Below are 18,661 nucleotides of genomic sequence, written 5' to 3' on the forward strand. Positions count from 1 at the left end.
CATTTTTAATACTGTTTAGGCATGTCTGAAAAAGAATAAAATAAAAAAAACATTGTAGGTGTGGGAATTTTTTAATTCCAGGGAATTAAAGGGAAGTTTAATTCCAGGGAAGTTAGGCCCCAATTTTTTAATATATACAAGGATTCTTCCCAAACAACAGGATAACTTTTAGCAAGGGACATGTGTAGCTGTTCTCTCTATACCATCTTTCAACTATCATTGAGTTAGCAGCATTCCTAACACTAGTTACTAAAAACATACACATATTTTTCCCACAGTTCACCAAGTATCCATAGGTTATAGGAAACACCTTGCAGTAGAATATGTAGAATTCTATTGCTTCATGGGTAAAAAGTCTGCAGTATTTTCTTGGTTTGCTATTTTTTATGTTAAACTTTGACCTACAAGCCTCTAAGTACACCATAAACCACACTGTGGGCATACTGGGGAAGATTCTTTATTAAAATGGGTCTCTCTCCCATTAGCAGCAGTTAAATTAAGAATAGGTAATATCTTTTTACCTATATTGTACTGTAGGTACTATTTTTTCAGCCTCTGGGAGTTACAAAAAACATAATGAATGGGCAGCAATTAAATATTAAAGACTTTCTTTGACTATGGGATAGAACTTTAAAAAAAGTTCAGCAGGATTTTTCACTGTTTTGTCTCTGAAGTTCAGCAGGCAACAACCGTTTCTGAGGATCACTCAAGAGAATGGAAGTGAACTGCTTCACTTATTTTTTATTTTGGGGCCAAGGTTAACTTGAGATTTTTGATAGAGAAGGAGAATATTATGTCAATATCATCATCATCATCATCATCATCATCATCATCATCATCATATTTGACAGAGGATGAGAATATTATGTCAACATCATGATCATGATGATTATCATCATCGTCATCATCACCAAATTGTCAATATTAACCTTGCTGTTGCTATCCAATTCCTATTTATTCTCATTAATATGAATCTTGAATGGACTTACCCACGCACACTGATTCCACTGGGTGTATTTTCACACACATTAATAATCAAACAAATTATCTCTATATGTTTTGACCCTGCTTAGGGGTTTTTTTGTGTGTAGCTTATTTTTCTTTTCCTAGGCAGCACCAGGAGCAGGCTGTTCTTTAAAGAATACAGACAGAGACTTCCCTTGGCCATGAGCTACTAGTTATGCAGTTTGTTGGATCCTATGTGCAATAAAGGTAAGGAAAGTACACATTTAAAAACTCAAAAGAAAAAGTCATTTTACCTTTTTCTTTTGATCAAAAGTAAGTCCAGGTTTGCTCAGGACATAGGACAACTTGGCAAGAGCAGCTTCTGGTGTCATATCCCCTCCTGGAATTACCCCAGCATCCATGAGAGTCTATATTCAATGGCATGGGAAAAAATGCAACTTGAATTAATGCACTGCTTTCTAATATAACTAGATTGAAAAACAGCTCTGGGGCAAATACAGGTAGACCTTGACTTGCAACCACAATTGAGCCCAAAATTTCTGTTGCTCAGGAGACATGTGTTAAGTGAGTTTTGCCCCATTTTATGACTTTTCTGGCTTCTGGCTTCCCCAATGACCTTGCTTGTCAGAAGGTTGCAAAACATGATCACATGATCCTGGGACACTGCAATCTTTATAAATGTGAACCAATTGCAAAGCATCCAAATTTTGATCACGTGATCATGGGAATGCTGCAATGGTCATAAGTGTGAAAAATGGTCATAACTGACTGCTTTCAGTGCTGTCTGCTCAACCAATATTCTTCCAATGCTACAAATCTCAGGAAGAATTTGGGGGGGGCAGCTTGTTTGTGAAGGAATTAGTGAACAAAGAACTTCTCTCCATGCATTAATGGACATGCTTTCTGCTATTGCACCAATCAATACAATTTAATATTTGTTATCATTATTTACTAAGTTCTGGTAAATGTGTGAATGCCTAGAATAAAATTTGAGTATTTAAACAAGATTTTAATTTTATTATTCCTTTGATCTAGATGTCAATATTATTTTGCTGGGTAATGAACTGTTGATAACTTATATCTTATTTTTAAAAAAATTGATTTCATTTGCTTACTTCCTTAGACATGGCGCATTTTAAACACAGGCTTTTAAAAAATAATAATAATATCTTAATTCACAATGCAAAGCTAATCAGGAATGGGGTCTGCCTGTTGAAATCATACCAATAACAAACAGGCTTTTTTGCTATAGTATACTATAAAGTAACATATTCTCAGTGTATTTGCCATGCTTTCAGCTATTAGTTATTTTACATATATTATAGTAATACAGCAATTGGCATGTCCAGAATTGAGTTTTTATAACAAAAAACTATCCTATTCAATCTTGAAGGAAAGCCATTGAACTTGGAATCTTCTCAAGATACATGCTAAATTAAAATAGATGAGCATGTTTGTAGAACAGTCTCACAGGGTAGTTTCACTCAAACGCAAATTGTATTCAGTATATGTCTCTCATAACCTAAGATTCCTTCTTTTTCATTACCTCAATGACAGTCTCACAACCATTTGCTAATGGCAAGCCTTTGAGCCAAAATACTTCCTGGAAAAGCAAAGCCATTTTAAAACCAAAGAAAAGCAGCTATTATAAGCAGTAAATATACAATCCTAAACCAGGCTTTTTAATTAAATACTAAAAATAAATACATACGTCTTTGTACATGACAGTCTTTATCTGCTAAGGTGAATTAGGCATAAAAACCACAACCTTAGAAGTGATTGGTGCAAGAACTAGTCACCTTTGTGATACAATGGGGGTTATAAAAAAAGAAATTAAAAAGTTCCAAGTGCCAGATCTGACATAATTCTATTAATTGGCACAACCAGTTAAACCTGGTCCTATCCTACTTTTCAAATCACATCTGCCTTGGATACAATCTGCCATCCATGCTATACCTCTTGGAGGCATACTGTCTTGGTTAACCGGGGATAATTAAGGAAAACATCTCCAAAACAAAGTTTTGACTTTCTTTTAGCATTTACTTTTAATCCTAAAAACCTCCAATATTTTCACTCCAGTGTATTATTCAAAAATGTATACAGTAGTCCCTATAAATGGTTAGATACAAAATAATATTTCCAAATCATGTTCAAGCATTTCCAAAGCATGGAATTATTTTCAAATAAGGGTTCATCAAATACAAATGTCTGGCCATGTGATGCAAGCAAAAGACACCTCCAGATACTTTTCAAAAGATTAAAAGGCAAACTTCAATACTTATCTCTCATTTAAAATAACTTCTTAATGAAAAAAATTGAAACAATCTTTAAGAAGAATCTAATAATAAAAATGTCAAGTTTTGAAAATAATAAATACCTTAACATTCCATACTGTTTCAGAACAGCGTATTTCCTTTGCTGAATATGGTCCCCATACTTTTAAAACTATTTCACTAATAATTAAAATATTAAATATTTAAAACATGAGTTAAAATATTTTAATTAAAACCTTCAAATACATTTGTTCAAAGATGGGACACTGTTTGAATCAGGAACTTTATCAGTTCAGCTCTTTTTGGAAACACTGCTAAAATATGGTGCTTCAAGCCATTGCTTGGTAATAGTGTGTAAGTGGCAAACTGTAGCCCTAATGGTTCCTTCTGACTTTATTATTCCATTTGTATATTCATATTTTAAAGTCATCAACTTTGGGATTTGAATACCCCTCATCAAACCTTCTGGATGGAAAATGAGGGCTTCCACCAATCTTACTAAACATCACTCTGAGTAATCTAAATAAAGGTATGCTCCAAACAAGAGAAAAGGACTAAACCAGTGTTTCTCAACCTTGACAATTTTAAGGCATGTGGACTTCAACTCCCAGAATTCCACAGCCAGCATTGCTGGCTGTGGAATTCTGGGAGTTGAAGTCCACATGCCTTAAAATTGTCAAGGTTGAGAAACACTGGCACTAGACCATGGGTGTCAAACTCACCGTGTCACGTGACGTGTCACGACGTATCATGACTTTTTTTGCATTGTCGGAGCTGGGGTGGGTGCGGCCTCCATATGATGCAATCGGCCTGCGGGCCGGCAGTTTGACACCCCTGGACTAGACAAATAGTAATTCCGCCCCCAAACTGATATCTATATATTTTTTTTCTGAATCCAGAATGCGCCAATCAGCCCAAACCCAAGTATTATCCTGTAAATTCTGAATCAAGAGTTTCCAGACACAATCTGCCGTGACTTTCAGTGAGACTGCACTGCTTAGAGCTGGTTTGGACTTGCAGCTCCAGCTTGAATAGCAGGTGATGGTTGTGGCCAAAAAAGGCTTTTGTACAATGACATCTTGTAGAGCAGTTGCAGTCATTTCTAGAACAGGAAGCTTTGCTCTTGACCACTCACGTTCTTGTCACCTTGTGGCTGAAATATTGCAATGTGCTCTAGATAGCACTTCCCTTGAGAACCATTCAGAAGTTTCAGCTGGTTCAGCAGGCAATGGCCTGAGCTATTATTGGGAATGCCTAGCTTCAACCATATAATATCTCTACTAAGGGAGCTGTATTGGCTGCCAATCAATTTCTGAAAGCCTGGATATCTCCCAGGTCCCATTCCGCAAGTTGAATTTGCCCATCTAGTAAAATCCAGTGCTAAGGATGCCAACTCTGAGGAAGTACTACCTACACGGATATCTAACTGATGGCTCCAGACTTCTAGAATAGCATACCCCCAGTTATTTGGACTATGTGACCCGTGTTATATTTGAAAGAGCTGTTCAAAGTGAAGATTTTGCTGCCTGATACATCTGAGCCTTCTTGTCATTATGCTCATGTTAGTGATACTTATGTTTTAATTGTATGGAAGTCATTTGTAATCTTTGGAATGGAATGGTCTGTAAGAGAAGAAAAGCAAGTATATTCGCTAGCTAAGCATATTATTTAAATCTGCCATCTTACAAGTGCATTTAGGATCATGGGAATTATCTGAAAGTCACCAAGTTGGGAAGAGTGATTTAGATTGCAGAATTCCTCTCACCTTTCCTGTGGCATAGACTGATGATACCGACCCTCGCAGACATTGGGTGCAATTCAAAATCACAACATTGGAATCAGTAGCTTTCCTCAGCAAATCTAGTAATTCTGGACAATTATTTGGAGCATTTCCACTCCCATAGGTCTCAAGTACAATGCCTTCCATAGAGCTCTGAAGAAATGCCCTTACCTGCTTGGAAGAGGAAAACTGCATGAGAAATTACAGTGCAAGCATCCAACTCATTTGAGTCATGCAATACAATTTTATTTCTTCTCAGATCAATCCAAAATGTATGAATAATCATATTAATTCTGTAATGAAGAAAATAACTAACTCAGTGTTGTCTTTTGAGTGGAGTAGCATAGATCCCTTAATAAATAAAATTTCAAAAAGCAACAGAAGTGCTAAATATTAAAGATGGATGTTACAAACACACATGTGTATATAAACACACACTCTCACATTGATGCAAACCCTTGTACAAGAATCGATGGCTTATAGTATGTCACACTACTGGCTATGGCTGGCTAGAGTTTCTGAGTGTTTCTAGGCTAATTAAGGGTGGGGAAAAGTACAGCTAATATATACAGCACTGCCCTGTGTACAAAGAAATGTTGAGTAAGCAAAGACAGGCTATACTCAAAAATGAGAAAAATATGATGATCCAGAAAGATGCAGGTAATCTGCCTATTTTAATTATGATGTGTTAAAATAATCTACTTAAATAAGAACATTAATATATCACTCCAGAGTGAACAGCTTGCATTTACTTTTGCACTTAGAATTATAGACTTCTAATACAGACCTTGAAGGCCATCTGCTAGGATCGCCTAGTTCTAATCACTAAACCTTAATTACACAATGCTGGAAAATATCTTACTTGAAGTCTGACACAGTAGAAGAAGATGAAAGATAAAAATTTTAAATGGTTAAATGTAACAGTGTTACAGCAGAAAATTAGGACACCTTTCCTTTGTTTAATGTACGTTTGCAGACTAGCCTCATTTCATAGCTAGAGCAGCACACTTGTGAATGGGACTGAAGCTATATGAGGGGCAGTTGGTAGGGTACAAGAACTGTAGCCCTAGTCTTTGGCTGGGGGTGGAGCCAGGTTTAGACATGGTGAGGCCCCAAGCTATGAGAAGTTGTAGAGGCTCTACCTGACAAGTACCAGCAGAGAATAAAGCTGTGTAACAACTGAACTTGGCAAGACTGCTGCCAAGATGCATAAGAAACCTGTGGTGGGGTGGGGATGGGCCCTCTTTGAACAAAAGGTGTTAGTGCATGCAGAAACAAAGCATGCATTAATCAATTAGTGAGGGCCATGTGACCATACTGAAATGCTTAATTTAATTTCCTATATTTAAAAAAAATCTGAAATTTTAAGAGGCCTCTAAAGATTATGAAACCTAAGTTACAGCATCTTTGTGTTATGTCTAAATTTTGAACTTTCTGTTCAATGTAAGCCTCTGCTTTCATCATGAAGAAAAAAAGAATTTAACAACCAATTAGCAAGTGTAATGATATAATGGAATCATTTTATCATTACTGTCATCTAAAAGTTTTCATTCTGCTATATTTGTGAATAAAAAGCATGCATAAATAGATCCTGTGTGCAAAATGTGAAGCCCAGCAGCTCCCGTTTGGTGGCCCCAGTAGATGAAGCAAAAAAAAATGGCCAATTTTTTCAGGCTCTTTAGGTGTTTGGGAGGTTATTAAGGAGCAAAATGGGCACTATAAACCTTGCAAAAATTTAAGGCCATTATTTGCTAGACTTCAAACTGTCTATTTTGATTCCATCTATCTTGTCCATTGCTGTCAATCTCATATTATATTCACTATTTAAGTTAAATAGAATATACATCTTTGTCTTTTTCATTTCCCTATTCAGCACCACTCTGTTTCTCCACACCCAGTGCTTGCTATTGCTTCTTGCTCATTGTAAAAGTGTCTCAAAAGAACGATCAGTTACCCTTTTAAACTCCAACATATATTAAGACCAATCAATGGTCTTGCTATACAGTAATCAGTGTAGAAATATAGAATTCTTCTTGTATTTTTCTTGTTCAGTCCATTTTTTGTGCTACATTAATCATCTGATCTTGGGTTCCTCTACTGCCTTTCAGCATATACAGCAAATTTTTCCAGTCTCTAGCTTAGTAATCTTGTTTCTTATTTTTTGACATGGAGCTGTTTTGATTTTAACTATATCTTGTCCTCTAGCTTTAAACAGTTACATAGATATTTCATATGCATCCAGTGCTTTTCTACTTGACAACTGTTTTATTGTATCCCACTTTCTAATGGAATTGATTTCTGAATATATATTCTCTCTGCAAATATTATCTCTAAGTCACATCTGTAAAGGGTTTCAATATACTTCCTCGTCTTTTTTTAACCTCATTTACATGAATCAAATCTCTTCCATGATAACTCATGAATAATCCTATCTTAATATAAATTTTCTTTTCTTCTTCTCCTCTGATCTTCCAAAAGTTTCATTTCTTCTTTCATATCATTTTCTCCAATTCTTAATTAAGATATTTGTCTGTGTGATTTCTTACTTAACAGTGAAAATCTCCATTTAATCATCTTCCAATTGAATCTGTCACATAACTAAATGGGCTTTCATAAAGCTACATTTAGTCCAGAATCCAACAGCGCAGGCATTTATGGATTCCTCTCACTATGCCCATGTGACACCACTACAATAGTCCTCATTTAAATAGTAATTGGGACCAGATTTCTATCAATAAGAGGTATGGTCATAAAGTTCGACACTATGTCACCGTGCCATTTAGCAATGGCAATTTTGGCAGTCCCTGGTTTATTAAGAAAGGACCTGATGTAAGTGTAACTTCTGGCTTCCCGCCATCTTCCCCAATGACTTTGCTTGTGGTTGCCAATGTGACTGCAGAATATCCAAAACTTTGAGGATCAATCTTAAGTACCATTCATTCAATTCCATTACAAGTTTGAATATAAACTTGTAATGGAATTGAATGAATGGTTGTTGAATGAGTAGTTCTTAACCAAGGACCATATGCACTCTACAAGCCACACTGGTTCCCCATTAGATTCTGGCTACAATTCAAGATGCTGCTTATCATCTTTAAAGTTCTACATGGCATAGGACCAGTATACTTGTGGGGCTACCTTCTAATCAAGATATATGTCTGCCCCATATGCATTCTGGATCCATTAACTGAAATAATGTTATCGTGTGGGACCCAGGAAATGGACCTTTATAGTGGCAACTCCTATTTTATGGAACAACCTTTATCCCACCATATAGCTGGCCTTGACTTTGCTGTCAAGACAGGTTGTTTCTCTGGAATCATGATATGTTGGAACCGTGATTAGATGATGGTATTATTTCTGTTTGGATCACCATTTTATTGTTTTATTATTGTCAGTTTATAATCTATGGTTTTATGTTCTCCTTATTAGGTTTTGTTGAATTTTGTGAGCTGGACAAAAACACTTTGGTTGAGTTAGATGGCCACATAAATATATTAAATAAATTTTAAGTAGATATGCCCTTTTTCCCAAGGCTTTAATTATCTCTATTTACTAGTTGTTCTGCAAATAATTTTGATCCCTGGCATATTAGAAAATTTATTTAGCTAGTCCTGGAAGCCAAATTTAGGCTATGAATTAGCAGCTTTAATTTTACAATTGCCCAGGTAGCATTCTCATATTATAATATATTGCCTAATATCTACTAGGGTCAACTAAGCAAGCAAAACTGGGAGATCTCAATACAGAGTTATCTCAGATTTGTGACTAAATTCCTTAGACACCAAGAAAAGATTTGGAACAAGTCAACCCTGTACAAGATAGACAAGCTCCACCTGAACCAAAATGGAACTAGGCTGCTGGCATATTATTAAAAAAAAGCTGAAGAGCAGCTTTTCCACTGATCCCTAAGGAAAAATCAACAGATAGGAAGCAGCATCCAGGGTGGAAGGGTATACAATTTTTAGAAAATAATATAAGGAATAGGGACAGTATTGTGAGTTAATCAGTGGACATGACAGTCAGGAAACAAAAAGGCAAGATGTACAAAGGGATCTAGTGTATAGCATAGGTGTTTCTGTGCCAATGCTAGAAGTGTCCAAGCCAAGAATGGAAAATTAGAGTACTTTGTTGCAAACAAGGTCATAAATACTTATGTATAATATAACATAAACCTGCTGGAATGAAGAGAATTAATGGACTAGAATAATTCCTAGCTATAAAACGTATATGAAGAACAGAAGATATGGGACATATATCTGAAGCCGTATTGGCTTTTTCAGGGAAATGATCAAGATAAATAAAGCAAACTGAGAAAAAAAGGGAAAATATTCTAGGATATCTTGAGTGGTTAGAGTAACAAATCTCTGTTGATGGGATCCATCCAAGAATTCTTCCTTACCAATCTTCTAGAGTTCTGTGGGATTGTAAATGGCACATGCAAGGCTCTGTCAACACTGTGTACTTGGATTTTTAAGGAACTCTCAGAATGACCTATACAGTCTATCTTTCTTCACACTGTCAGACAGAGAGATGTGTAGTTTATATCATGTCCTAATGTACAGGATTTAATGTGACTTCCACCCTCTTTCTTGAATGTCTCTATTTTTATTCAGTATATATCCTCTATGGTATTTTTCAGTTACATTGACCACCAGTAGGTACAATGTTTCTCACCAAATACTGTTGAGTAAACACAGTGGTCAAGAGATCAGAAGACTTGTCTTTGAATGACTAAAAAACAGAAAGCAAAGAATAGGAATAAGCCATTTTATCAACAGAAGAAGCCTAGAAATGAAATTCTTCAAGACCCTGTATTAAGACTAGGGTCTTTAACTTTTCAAAAAAAATATCCTGATTTAAGAGTAAGGAATAAACTGGCCAAGTTTGCGGATGATATAAAATTATTCGGAGTAATGACATAGAAAATGATTTTGAAAAGCTTAAAAAGGTTTTTTTTAAAAAAAAAACCTTGATGAATGATCAACCAAATGACTATAGAGGTTCAGTTTAACTAAGTGTGAAATGTTGCACATTGGGCAACAAGCTGTAATACCTAATTTATGTGCTGATAGGGTTTGAGCTATCTGCAACAAACCAAGGAAGAGATCTTAAATACATCTTGTGATTAGCTCAGTGAAGATGTTGACAGTGTACAACTTTGAAAAAATTAAATTCTATGCTAGAGATCATTAGGAAAGCAATTGAGAATGAGACTGCCAAATTTGTAATGGCTTTATACAAATCTATGCTACATCCTCATTTGTAATACTATGTACAATTCTGGTCACCCCATTTGAAAGAGAATACACAGAGTTAGAAAAAGTGCAGAAAATGATTATCAAAACAAATAGCAGACTCAAACATTTTCTTTAGTTTGGAAAACTAGTGAGTGAGACATATAAAACATGCATGGCATGGAGAAATGGGCATGGAGATTTTTTTTCCTCCTTCTTAAAATATGAAAATTGGGGCTTATATAATGATGCTGATCAGGAGGAAATTTAGAAGAGTCAAAAAATAGCTCTTTAAATAGAGCATTTTTATTACCAAAAGATGCACTAATGATTCCTAACATGGATGTCTTTAAAAGAGAAAAGGATAGATTTGATCAGCTCCTCCACTTTATTAGCTATTTGGAAATTATTTAAAACTAAGTTATTTGAGAGAGCTTTTGAATTACAAATGTCATCACTATTTATTGGTTGAGGCTGAGGTCTGGTTTTGCTGATTTTTAAGCTCTTATATCATAGCTTGCCTATTTTTTATTTTGATTTAATTAAATCTGATTTTATCCTGTGGTTGTTTTAGAAACATTTGATGAACCTGCCTAGAGTTTTTTGATTATCGTGGGAAGAATATTTTTAAAAAAATAGGTTCATGAAGATCAGGCCCATCTTGAAGATGGAAGCCTGGAAGACCAATTCTGCTTCTGGACCAGAAGAAGCATGCCTCCAAATATATGTCAGGCATACAATGGCAGTCAGGACAGAAATGTGTCCAACTTCTGCATCCTCAGCGTCATTTTTGTGAGAAAACCACAGTATAAAGGGCTCAGCCTACTTCTCCAATGCAAATTACTCTTTTCATACTTCAACATCCTCAAGCCATAAATAATATAAAAGTGTTTCTCAAGTGTCAAAAATTCAGAAGATTCTTTTGGCCACAGAAGCCCCCAAAATCTGGTAACTTCCTATTACAAATATTAACATAACGGTGTTCTTGGAAGTGTTGACCACATCTAAGCATGTACTGAAAGATAATTAGTTCAATACTAATTCTCTGAGAGTATTTAAATACCAGCAATGAACCTGGGTAATACCAAGTATCTTTTCTCATTGCATATTAATTATATGGAATCAACACTTCAAACTTGCTCTGAGATGTTCTGAGGAAGTGGGAGGCTGACCGCTGTAGCAGTAATTCCAGGGAAGACTCTCAGTAGTCCAACGTTGCTGTTCATGTTCATATGGATCTCAAATTTCTTCATAGTATTAGCTCTCCATATTGTCTCCCAATTGACTGTGGGGGGAAAACACACACAAAAAAATTCATTCATCCAAGGAATAGTCTTTCCTATTGTGTTCAAAATCTGCCTTACAGGAAATCTGATTAATATCTACACAAAAATAACTACCGCCTTATATATACAAGAGATCATACATAAGACTAGAGTCACTCCAAGAGTGAGATGAGCAGCACATAAATTTAATAAATAATACATAAATACATAAATAAAATCTAGTATCTTACAATTAGCTTTCAGTCACACAGCAAGGTATTTTTTTTCCCTCTCCTCTGACATTCTTTATGGCCCTGCAAATCTGCTTTGCACCCTCCCATTCCCTTCCCATTTTTTTCTCTAGCAAATATGGAGCATTCATCGGGGTTGTAGGTGGGATTTTATCTTCATTCTACCAATGAAACCCATTCCATCAATAAAAGTGGGTAATTTAATACAGTTCAGGCTTCATTCATCTGGAAAGGAAAAGTAAGTGTAACATTCTAAATTTTCTTGCATTCATCTCTTGTAAACAACCTTTTCTTCTCATAGGTAGGTATCATCTAAAATTTACAGTGTAACCCAATGGGGAGAGAATTTGCCTTATATTACTCTGTAAAGTGCTATGAGTATTAGTAGCACAGCACGACTTTTACATAAAGGAAAATAATTTCCTTGTGTTCTGCCCAGTTATACATTAGATCCAATACTGGGTCCTGTTCTGGACTTAATTTCTCCTAGGAATTTCAGGTTTCAGAAGGCCAATAAGAGATCATATGTATGCACTTTTTAATAATAACAGCAGCCATAATGATGTGAAATACTACTAATCTTTACCTTATATGTTTTCAAAGAAAAGAGGAGAAAATATTTTAAAGCCCAAGCATGGTATTTTTTATTTATTTAATCATAAACATTAAACGCCATTCTTTATTTCAAAGAATAGTGCAAAATTAAAATGAAGAACTATTTTACAGTCAGAAGATCCTGTGAAATTTAACATTCTGAATTCTGCAAAAAATAAATAAATAACTGATAAACAGAACTTTATGATCTCAGGAGGGAGCTAACAGAGGTAGTTCATGGATATTAAAGAACAATTTTATCAGTGCAATGATTTAAAATCTTATTCTTTATCTATTTTTGCTCAGTAATCAGGGAAAATAGGCATATACTGAGTGGTGGAAAGTGGACTGCCATTATTATCCATGGAAATGAAGTATCCAAAAATTGATCTGGAGAAACACTATGCGCAATGCATTCTGGTTAATGCACAAAAGTCTTACCCAATTAGAACTGGAGAAGCCATTGGATTTTTGCACCACACCTCTTTATAACAACCCAAGTTGAAAACCAATATGTCAACACATTCCAAATTGTCTGAATAATAATGTTCAAGTGCTCTGTTATTACAAAGATGTGAAGATGCTTAAACATAATTGATATATTCTGCTTCTCTAATTCCAGTTTCATTTTACATACCCAGGGCAACAATACCAACATGTGCCTGGGGGAAAGAGTGGAGCAAAGCAAGGCCACCTTGCCAGCCGTCTGCAATGTGACACATATTTCACACGTCTTTAAAAGACAGATGTTGTTACTCTTACCACTAAACATCTACAGAGTTTATAATGCAGTTACTAGTGATTAAATAAAATGGCAATGATTCAATTAAGTGTGATTATACATTGCAAGCCAGATGCCAGCTGTTTAACTAATAGTCATGCTTCAGTTCCATTGCTGAAATGCCAAAACATTCATTATTAATTCTGAGAATTCTCACTATCCCTGTCTAGCAGACAACAAAATGTAAGCAAGATTTGAAGAAAGCTGCATCCACAAAATGCACATTCGTGGACTATACAAGATAATACCTAGTTAAGAAGTCTGGTGAAGCAGATATTCGTTTGCACTGTATTATATATATTTTATGAAGCACCTAGGATGGAAAATTGCATAGGGTCATTACATACCTGTAAATAAATGCAAAATTAAATAAAAATGAGCATTAAAAATAAAAAAATAACACAAACAGGGATTGTTGATGGCCAAATCAGAGTGTTCCTCTAGAGCAGTGGTTCTCAACCTGTGGGTCGGGACCCCATTTGGGGTCGATCGACCATTTCATGGGGGTCGCCAAGCAAGGCTGTCCGCCATTTGTTTTGTCCGCCATTTGTTTTGTCCGCCATTTTTTTCCCCTTTTCCGGTGGGTGCCTTACCTCCCTTGGGCTGGGCCAGCTGGTGGTCGGCCTGCTCTGTCTCTGCCGCTTGCCAGCTACGCCTCGGCCGGCGCAGGGGGCGGAACCACGCATGTGCGGCGCTCCCGGCAGGGAAAGTCCTCGACTTACGACCGGTTGGGTAGTCCTCGACTTACGACCGGTTTAGTCCTCGACTTACGGCCGGTTTAATCCTCGACTTACGACCGGTTTAGTCCTCGACTTACGACCGGTGTTGGGGTCGCAGCATTAAAAAGGTTGAGAACCACTGCTCTAGAGAACAGAGATGTCCTAAAATGATATTTTCTGTCACAGTTGCACTGGCAGAACCTTATCTATGCAGTGAATATTTAAAAATCTTGTTATCTTTAACTTCAAGGAACTATTTGAATTAGGCCTCTTCAAAAGATTTCAGATGAGGATACAAGTCTTACAACTGCTGGAATGTGACTCAGAAGAGATACTAAGGCAATTAAAAGTAGCACAGAAGTCTGTATTTCAGCAAGTTTCTGTTATCAGTTAAGCCCTATAATGGAAAGACACAAGACCTGATTTCAGTTTTGAAAGCACAAGATACAGCATCGTAATTCATGAAAGTATCATTACATCTGACTCAAATGTTTGCAGCAATTGTAGATTAATTTGTTTTCTGGCATTAGTGTGGTTGGCATCAACTTTCCCTGAAAGACTTTCTTTCTCAGAAGATGTGAAAAAAAATATTGCCAAGTTCTCCTTCTGAATGTGTCTGATTTAGTGTTAGAAACTGTGTGTGTATTTAATACTTTGAAATAATCAGAAACACCATTTTTGAGATGACATACATTAGCCATATTCACTTCGAATGAAAATACACAAGATGACAAGACGAAGACACACAATTGGGAGAAGCCATGGCAATGAATTTTTTCATATCTGTTTCTGAACTTGAATGTAACCAATTACTTCCATTTCTTTCTTTCATTCATTCATTTGCTGAATTTATATCTCAACTCAAGGGGACTTACAAAGGGGGGGTCTCATAATTTTATCCTTAAAATAAGGATAAATACATAAATAATACATAATAAAATTTGTGAGGTGGGCTGGCTTGACAGTGAATATGGGAAAAAACCCAAATTGACTAGATTTTTAGAGGGGTGTTTTGAAAANCTGTAAATAGAAAGAGGTTCAAATAACTGAATGCTCACTGATGCAATTTTAAAGTCACTTCATTGAGAAATTAAGTGTATTGAGGATAAGAGTAAAGTGAGATGCATTTGTGACACCTTATATTATTGTTCAAGAATGGAAGAGAATTTTGTCATATAAGACCTCACCTGAAATGGTCCTTTGAAGATGCATGCATTCTACCTTTTATTTGTTTTCATTTAGAGGCAAGAAATTTGCCAGAAAAAAATGCATTTAGTTGAAAGTAAATTATGCAGTAGATCAGTCTAGATTACTTGAAGTGAAAGGTTTTGAGAATATTTTTTGAAATTATTTCTTTAGAACATGCATTGTTAGTTTTAATCTTTATATAATACTTTCAGAGAGGAGGTATCAAGTAAGATAAAAGCAATGCAACCATGTAACGTTGTGGAAAATATGAAGGACCACAGATTCAGGCAGGACAAATTAAGCTGTATTCTAAAAACTATAAAGTCTATCATCTACCAAATGGACAGAGAGGGAATTTCAGTCAGGACTCCTCCTTAAGAATTTCTTCTTTCAGCTGTCTATTGCATCTTTATGACCAGAAAAGCATGTGATTCAAATGCTCCATCAGTATCCATGTCTTATTACATGCTTTATATGTCAACACTAGTAAACTGAATTACTCTGAATTAGGTAATAGAACCATTGCCACACACCTTAGCTTAATTGATTCTTTTTTGATTGCTAATATAAACATTAATGTTTATTTATTTTTCTCCCTGGTAACCAAGTGACTGTACCTCTAGTGCTTAGAAACAGATTGGAAATGAATGGCTATGGACAGAAAACCTTTTCTTGTATCTGATGCTACTAGTACTGAATGCATTCAATCTAACAAACTTTTCTCAAGACTCAGCTTGTCTGTAGACATCATGAGTATGACATGTGGCATAATCTGGAATATTCTTGGTTTTTCTATATCTCTTATATTCGTGTCTTGCCTGATTAACTGTTGTACAACTCAAAAGCTTACTTGCTCATTCTGATTAGACCTAATGATGAATTTATTACTCCAATTGTTGATCTGGGATCTGCTTTTTACATTTTTAAATAGTTTTAACCAAAAAATTATGACTGAAGTCTTCAGTAAGATATAGAGAAGCAAAGAATCAACAAGACAATATATGGCATTATTCAGTCAGATGCTTATTATAATACTTTGTTCTGTCTTTCCTGTTAACACATTTTTGTTAAAGCAGCTTTAACATACATAGAGTCTCTGTTTATCTAAAAATAGCATTATCAAATTGTCATAATCATTGTGACAGAGATAGCTGCCCATCAAACCTGGGCTGAGTTATAACATTTATTTGGAATAATATATTAATATATTATTAATAATAATATTAATAAATATTGAAAAGTAGAGGAATTTAGATATGATAACAGTTTTCATGCTTTCCAGGATTTTAAATAAGGTAAACATTCAATCTCAATAAATCTTCTTGAAACTACCATTCTTCTCACGCAATCTGACCGTCTAATTCAGCTTTCTATGCTGAGAATTATGGGAATTGTAATCCACGATATATAGAGAATGCCAGGTTGGGATATTTCTCTTTTCATTGTTAGTTTCTACGGTCGATATAAATTATGATTGCCAGCTTATTATTAAAGAAATAATGCCTTGAGGTTAAGAAGTGTTTCTGAATTATTGTTATTTTAAAAAAAAAACACAAACCATCATCAGTGTCAGTTACTAAAACATCTTGCAAGCAAAAGCACTAAAGAAGTGTGAGCAGGAAGGGGTGTTTAAAGGGTGTTTCCCCTTTTCCTTTAGAAATATTTCCTTTGAACTCTTCTCTCCTCTCTCTCTCTTGCTACAGAGGAAGATCATTTGGAGCAGACAAATGGCAGGAAGGAAAAACACATTTTCTCTATCTACTTCTCATCTGCTTTTGATTCCAAACTGCATCTGTAACTTTTTGTTGAGGCTGATTGACACATATGTGCTATAGAATTTCTTCTTGCACTGGAGTTTGCCATCTGAAGTGGCTCTTCTTCAGTCCTCTGGTGGCCACCACACTTTAAATTATCTTATTTGAAAGACTTACTATTTGCTATGATATGTCAGCGAACGTTTGACTGTGCTGAAATCTGACCAAGAAATTCTCTTCTAAAAACTAAACTATGGAATTAGTTCGTAAGAAATGGTGCTACTTTACCGGGCGACTTCAATCCCAGATGCTAGAATGACTTGTTTCAAAGTAATATTTCACCTAAAAAGAAGTCAGCTGTAGCTTGCCTTGGATAGGTACTGGATACTGCTTTGCTCTGAAAGAACTGAAGGGACTTTTCAGTAAAGGCTTCAACTGAAATGAAGCTTACCTAGAGGATCATGCTACTTTGGTATGGAGACATTTCTGAAGATCTAATTATCATATATACTTTTACCCAAGGTCTGAGCCAAAGATTCTAACTCTCCAGTAACCGAACAGGTTTCTGACCTATCCGGTTGACAATTTCATTTCTTTCCAATTCAAGCAGAAAGTTCAGATCCAAAAAAGTGGTTTCCAGGTGGAAACAAGTTAGACAAAGTCTTTTCTTTAATCAAACCAGTTAATTTTACTATCTCAGCCAGCTCCATTAATTTCAACATCCATTGTTCCATTGTAGGTATTTGTGCATCCTTCCATCTGCACATAAAGGCACCTTGCAGCTGATTTCATATATAAAAGAACAAAGTTCAATATATATTTTTTAAATCTGTTTCTCCATCAAATCTAAAAGAAAAGCCTCTGGCTTCCATTTGTATAATTAATTTGAAAATTCTGTGAATTAAAATATATATCTGATTCCTATAATTCTTAACTTTCTGACATGCCTACCAAAGATGATAAAAAGTACCTTCATTTCCAGCAAACATTAGATATACCCTAATACATCTTTGACCATTTATCAGGTGTTAATTATCAATCATACATCATCATAAAACTTCTGTTTCAAACTGTAATTCTTTGTAAATGTTAGTCTTTTACTCCACACATTATGTTATATTCAGTTTTTTTACTCATTTGATCATATAATCTTTAATATATTGGTCCTCTATATTTATTTTCAATAATAATGTAATAAATGTTGATAATTAGTCCATAAATCTAATTTATTTTACATTTTTCTCAATTTTAAAATTTGTCTTTTTGGTCAGGATCTCTTGATGATGTACAGTGATATTTTTAATCAACATTTTTTTGTTTTTTGATTATTTATTTTAAATCCAGCTAACACATCAAAGTCCTTTAGTTTCTTACTGAATGTTCTATATCATTCTTGGGTTTTTGTAGAATCAAAACTAAATCATCAGCAAGAGCCCTCAGTTTATAAGTCTCTTTTTAAATTTTCAAGTCTGTTATTTTCATCCTGCCTCATACTATATCTTTATTCAAAACTCTAGAACTAAAATAAAAAGCAGAGGTGACAGAAGACATACTTATCTTGTTTTACTCTGGACTTCACAAGGTTTAATTAAGTCGCCATTGACAATAATATGTGCCTTTTGTGTTTATCGATTTAATCTCTTGAGGAAGGCTCCCTTTGCGGCCTCTGACCCGACGTAGATCTCGATTGGCTCCCTGGTTTACCGAGGAGCTGAGAGAGATGAAACGTCGGAAAAGATGCCTAGAGAGATGTTGGAGGGCCAGCCGAACCGAACCCAACCGAACACAGGTTAGGATACATATTAGATCCTACCTAGTGGCGATGAGGGTGGCTAGGACTAACTACTATTCCT

At 35.4% G+C, this 18,661-nt stretch overlaps 1 protein-coding gene across 1 annotated transcript in view; it reads right to left on the minus strand.

Moving 5' to 3' along the window:
• Positions 1-18,661, minus strand: part of ASPG (asparaginase) — a 76,810-nt gene that overhangs the window by 31,680 nt on the left and 26,469 nt on the right. The window contains exons 7-9 of the mRNA XM_015818709.1: positions 11,429-11,541; positions 5,005-5,190; positions 1,260-1,373 (exon numbers count right to left, since the gene is read on the minus strand). Coding sequence (XP_015674195.1) covers positions 1,260-1,373; positions 5,005-5,190; positions 11,429-11,541 — 413 coding nt within the window. The remainder of the gene's footprint in view (positions 1-1,259; positions 1,374-5,004; positions 5,191-11,428; positions 11,542-18,661) is intronic.

The sequence above is a fragment of the Protobothrops mucrosquamatus genome, unplaced genomic scaffold (assembly GCF_001527695.2).
Source record: "Protobothrops mucrosquamatus isolate PMUCROS unplaced genomic scaffold, P.Mucros_1.0 scaffold779, whole genome shotgun sequence".
NCBI lineage: Eukaryota > Metazoa > Chordata > Lepidosauria > Squamata > Viperidae > Protobothrops > Protobothrops mucrosquamatus.